This window comes from Oncorhynchus gorbuscha, linkage group LG15 (assembly GCF_021184085.1).
Source record: "Oncorhynchus gorbuscha isolate QuinsamMale2020 ecotype Even-year linkage group LG15, OgorEven_v1.0, whole genome shotgun sequence".
NCBI lineage: Eukaryota > Metazoa > Chordata > Actinopteri > Salmoniformes > Salmonidae > Oncorhynchus > Oncorhynchus gorbuscha.
Genome location: NC_060187.1, coordinates 36,239,216 through 36,244,486, shown reverse-complemented (window position 1 = coordinate 36,244,486; position 5,271 = coordinate 36,239,216). Strand labels below are relative to the sequence as shown.

General features: G+C 48.5%; 1 protein-coding gene across 1 annotated transcript in view; it reads right to left on the bottom strand.

Annotated features, from left to right (window-relative positions):
* Positions 1-516: 516 nt before the first annotated feature.
* sema6bb (sema domain, transmembrane domain (TM), and cytoplasmic domain, (semaphorin) 6Bb) overlaps positions 517-5,271 on the bottom strand; it is a 155,343-nt gene continuing 150,588 nt past the window's right edge. The window contains 1 exon segment of the mRNA XM_046300982.1: positions 517-5,271. This exon segment is cut by the window's right edge and continues 409 nt beyond it. Within this exon segment, the coding sequence (XP_046156938.1) occupies positions 4,812-5,271 (460 nt within the window). The 3' untranslated portion in view covers positions 517-4,811.

The following is a 5,271-nucleotide window of genomic DNA, read 5'->3' as shown; positions in this document are numbered from 1 at the left end:
AGAGAAGTGTACTAATGTATTTGACACAAGTTTAACACTTTTTGGTTACTACATGATTCCATATGTGTTATTTCATAGTTTTGATGTCTTCAGTATTATTCTACAATGTAGAAAATAGTTGTATTTTCTTTTACAAAAAAAAAACTTGAATGAGTTGGAGTGTCCAAACTTTTGACGGGAACTGTATATATACATATATCCTCGAGGAGGAGAATACATATTCAAAATAACTGGAGTAAAAGAAGATACAAGAAAATAGTTAATGTCTGAGTGGTTTATTAGAATAAGAAAGTTGACAGAGAGCAAAGTCTCCATGCTAAGTGACAGGCAGAGCTGAGGACAATGTTGAAATGGTGTTCAACTGCTGAAGTGTGTGTGTGTGTGTGTGTGTGTGTGTGTGTGTGTGTGTGTGTGTGTGTGTGTGTGTGTGTGTGTGTGTGTGTGTGTGTGTGTGTGTGTGTGTGTGTGTGTGTGTGTGTGTGTGTGTGTGTGTGTGTGTGTGTGTGTGTGTGTGTGTGTGTGTGTGTGTGTGTGTGTGTGTGTGTGTGTGTGCAGTTGTTTGAGGGTGCATGCATGTGTTTGTGTGATGGACAGATTTGCAGACACAAGCACACACACTTGCATGTACTGTATAAATCCACACGTTGCTACTTCTGTACACACAGAGGCTGTGTCATGCAGCTACTGCACTTAAATTACATTTAAGCATTGAGATTATGTACACACAGGGACACACTGTGTCATTTAATGACAGTGTCCCTGGTCACAGGCAGGGACAGACAGCCTCTGGTGAGAGCCACAGGACTGCAGGAGTCTGTCACTGTAGCAGGAGACTCGACTCTGGAGGAGTGGAAAAGTGGCAAAGTTCTCTTTGTTGTGATTCCAGTCTGTATCGCCTCCTCCTCTCCTCCTCTTCTCCTCCCAGACACAACTCAGACACAGCACAGGCATCAGAGTGGGAGAAAATACTGAGATGCTGTTCACAGTACAGAATCTTCATCATGATCATCTTCATCAACTTCATCATCATCATCATCAAACTCACACACCAAAGAGGAAATAGAAAATCCAATACAACAAATCCCAAAAACTCAAACCAAATATTACCACAGAAACAGACAAAAAAAACATGACAAGAATGATCAGTGCAGACTAAATAGAATGCTCTCTACAACTTTACAAAAATGCTAACATTTTTTTGTGCTTATCTTTCGATGATAAATATGTCTGCTGCCCGTGTTTATTCCTCAGCAGATTGGGTTACATGTCTTCTTATTTGGTTTGAGTCTTTCTAGAGTATCCCATCCTGGCATTGGCAGTTTCTGGCTGGGGGGCATTAGCTAAATCACTGGGTTACTCAGGAAAACAAGCCAACAACAAACAATGGCATGGTCTCAGGGACACACACATTCCATGATATTTATACACACAGATCAGGTCATGTGGGTTGGGGGTGGGTGGTGGGGGGGGGAGGAACACTCTGTGAGCTACATATCATGTCCAGCAGAAAGTAATGGCTGCCAAAGAAAGCAATTTACTGCATCAGCGGATTTGCAAATGTAGATAAAGGGTTAAAACATTTCAAAACTGATTTCAAAAGAACAAATATTTTTGAGCGCTTCACAGTAAATTACCCAGATTTCTCATTCTGGTGTTGACACATTTAAAACTACCTCTGTTTGATTGTAGCTGCTAATACAACATATAGAGAGGGAAAGGCTGATTGTGTGTCTGTGTCTGTTTGTCTGTCTGTGTGCAAGGGTTGTATTATGGGGAACCACAGATTCCTTAACTGTTTCGTCATGGTGGACTAAGATAATCATGTGTGGCTCTTCCAACGAGCAAATCCATGGGTCTGAGCCACAAGTTTGGCCTCCCTCCTCCCTGGCCTGGGGATAACAGCAGATCGTAATTCAATTGCATCCTGAATTTGATTAGGGCGCAGTGTGTGTGTCTGACTGTGTGTATGTTTATGTGTGTGTAACTGTGTGATTGTGTGTGTATGGGGGGATAGCTGCAGAGGAGAGTGGGTGCCCGTCACCCTCTTGATGTGTCTGTGCTAATCTTCTCAGGGGCTCATCACACCATTAGGGGCTGGGATGTACTTTGCCTAATCAAGCATGCTTAGTGAAACAGTGTAAGAGCTGGAGCACGCCTGGCTGGGCAGGCAGAGTAGGCCTCATTCACTCACTGCACTGAGGTGGGAGAAAAAGAGGAGACGAGAGGGGGCACCAGGGGTCCACTATTGCTTCAAGGCCCCATGCTCTCAACCAACACTCCTCTCAGGGCTATAATGGAGATAGGAGGATGACGACGACAACGTGGAGGAGTGGTTTTGTCTACTACAGTATGGAATGTACTATTTCAATATACTCCCCAACCCACACGACTACTTTACTCATTCATGGCAACACTCACTACTAATGCACTTCAAGTACACAAAAACCAACACACTCACATGAAGGCACACATGCATACACACTCATTCAGTTGTTGCTTTGTCTCCCTGGACTCAGCCATGAGTGGGCATTTTTACCCAGCTTGATCATGTGTTTACACTCCAGGAATCTCTTTTAGTATTCTACCTCAGTGGTTTAGCCCTTTACATTAAGATAAACAAATCCACCGTCGAACCTGGCTCCTCTCCTCAGCCCACTACACAGCTGGCTTTCTATACAAGGCCAGGCCTCCCCTCTATCTGCTCCCCCTGTTTCAGAGCAGCTCTGAATGTAGCCATAGCTTTGTATTTAAGCCCTGCTAAGATTTATGTTCATGCTCTCTGGCTCTGTTGTGTGTTTCTCTAACACCACTCTCTGCCAGTCCTACCCAGATCAGCCCAGCCTCTGCTCCTCCCATGCCCCTCCAGCTCCATCTGTCTCCAGCTCTCCTCCTCTGCTCCTCCCAGCCCACAGACCCACTAATGAAGCCAGTCTATGCGCTTCCATGCGTGTTGCCGACCAGCGCTCAGGGTGAGGGTGCAGTTAACACTGATTTGTGAATGTTGGGGGATTGCGGCAGAAATCACTCAGATAATGGGTACCGGGTCAGAGAACTAGGGGGAGAACAAGGAGATTATGGACAACTTCCTCTGTAGCCTGAAATAGAGCAGCCTCCACAAACACAAGTCATGACACAGATGAAAAAACACGAGCCACCGGATCTCCAGACAGGGGAGTGAGCAGAGAGGCAGACAAAAGGAGAACATCAAACAGAGAGCGAGAGCGGAGGGAGACAATCCACGCCCATACGGTTCTACTTTGCTTTGTTGAGCCAATGTCCCTTGTGTATAGATGCTGAAAGGCAGGGATATAGAAGTGATAGCAGTCTGAATGATGCAAGTCTCCCAGCCCCAGCCCTATCGGCCCATCCCTGGCCTACCACCCTGACTGGTCCCAGCCCCAGTCCCAAACGGTGCCAGTGTCTGTGAGAGGGCCGGAGGGATGGGCAGGGGGGCGCTGCTGTCCTCATTGATATTCCGCTGGGCTGGGGCACTGGGTTTGCCCCTCCGGCCCTGACTCGTAACGGCTATTTGTTGCAGCCATCTCCTCCTGCTCCGGGGCACAAAGAGGCTCAGTGTCAGGGAGAGGAGCCTGAATGGAGCTCCCCAGTGGCAGGGCCCTGGGCCCGCTAACCCCCACAGCCAGGCTCACATTCCCCTACATGGGCTATGTACTCTTCTCTCCTGTCCGCTCGCCTGCCGGGTAGCCCAGGCCTCAGGTCAGGTCACATAGATCCAGGGAGAGACAGACAGAGAAGGAGGAAGGGAGTGGGAGGGACAAGGTTGACTTATACCACTGTGCCCTCTGACTGTCTTTCGCTGTTCCCTCCACTTCTCCAAGGAAACACAGAGATATTAAGGTACCATCCTCTCTTATCGCCTCCCTGCTGGTTTTTGTGCCCTCCACCTTGACATGTTCAAGTCCAGTGCTGTTGTTGCTAGATCTGGGCTGCAGACTGGGGGAGGAAACCTTTACAAGGCCTGATTAGAAACACATAATAGAGCATTAGAAACACACTAGCAATGTGTGCTTTTTCCATGATTGTTAACACAACGGGATGGATCGTTGACATCATTATCAAGCTTATTCCAATAAGAAGATCCAGTGTGTTGTATGCCCACATTAAGACAGGAACCCTTTCCCATACTGCATGATCCAGTGCCCCTGGCATTGCTAATATCTATAAAACACAAGCTGACTGATAGAGCTGACTGATAGAGCTGACTGATAGAGGTGGCCAGAAAAAAAACAACAAGGAAAAGCACATGGTTGTCTGCTGGATGCTGGCACAAAAGCAAAGCAGAAATAAAAATGTCACACCCAAAGAATGACTTGCAGAGCACAAGACAGTAGAATGAGACCTTTCACAACTGGAACTGAACTAAATTATCAGTGAAGCGGTTCTCATTTCTTTTTGTTTTTCCTTTTTCACAAAATGTCCCTTCCCTTGCACCCCTTCCTAGTCCTTGAGGTTGGTTTTATGGTGTCCAGTCCATGCTCTGTGGGTTAAACCACGTAAGGAGCAGAGGGGTGCACCTCTCAGGGTGATAGCAGAGCTGCAGCCATGAGGAGAATAACCTCCTCTCTTTAACTCTCTCTCTCTCTTTCTCTCTCTAAACTGCTGGCTTCTGGAGACCCAGTCTCTTCAGTCAGTTAGTCAGTCAGGCTTCACGCCGGGGATGTCAGAACATTGAATGACAGTGAGAGAGGACAGACAGGACAGGATTCGGGAAGGGAGAGTGAGTCTGAGGGGTATTCCAGTTGCTGAGGGGAAATGGGTTTCAGAGAGGGGGGTTCATTGCGCTCTTCTCCTCACTGGCCACTAGGGGTAGGCTCGCCCACGCTCTTTCCCATTAGGTGACTGAAGTCGGCAAGGCCGTGGTGGTTGGCCCGGATCAGGCCCGGGCGCTGGGAGGGGTAGGGCGCTCCGTTATTGCTGTTATAGTTGAGTCCCTCGTGAGTCCAGCGGGGAGGCTCCCCAAAGTCCATCTGGGTGCTGGGGGCTGAGACCACCCTCCTGCGGTCTGGGGAGTCCTGTGGCGTGGCCGGGTAGTTGTATTCACCTGCAGAGTTCCTCAGGGTGGTCCTGGGTTGTCCCCCATGTGGCTCCCGGTTGCTGGCAAGGACCAGGTAACGTGTTCGCTCTATGTTGGGGGGCCCCACATCCCCTGGGCCCTCGTGCCTGCCACCTCTCTCCTGCAGGAACTTGGAGCTCAGGTAGATGACGGAGTTGGCTGGGCAGGGCATGCCCACTGAGGTGAGGAAGGTCTGG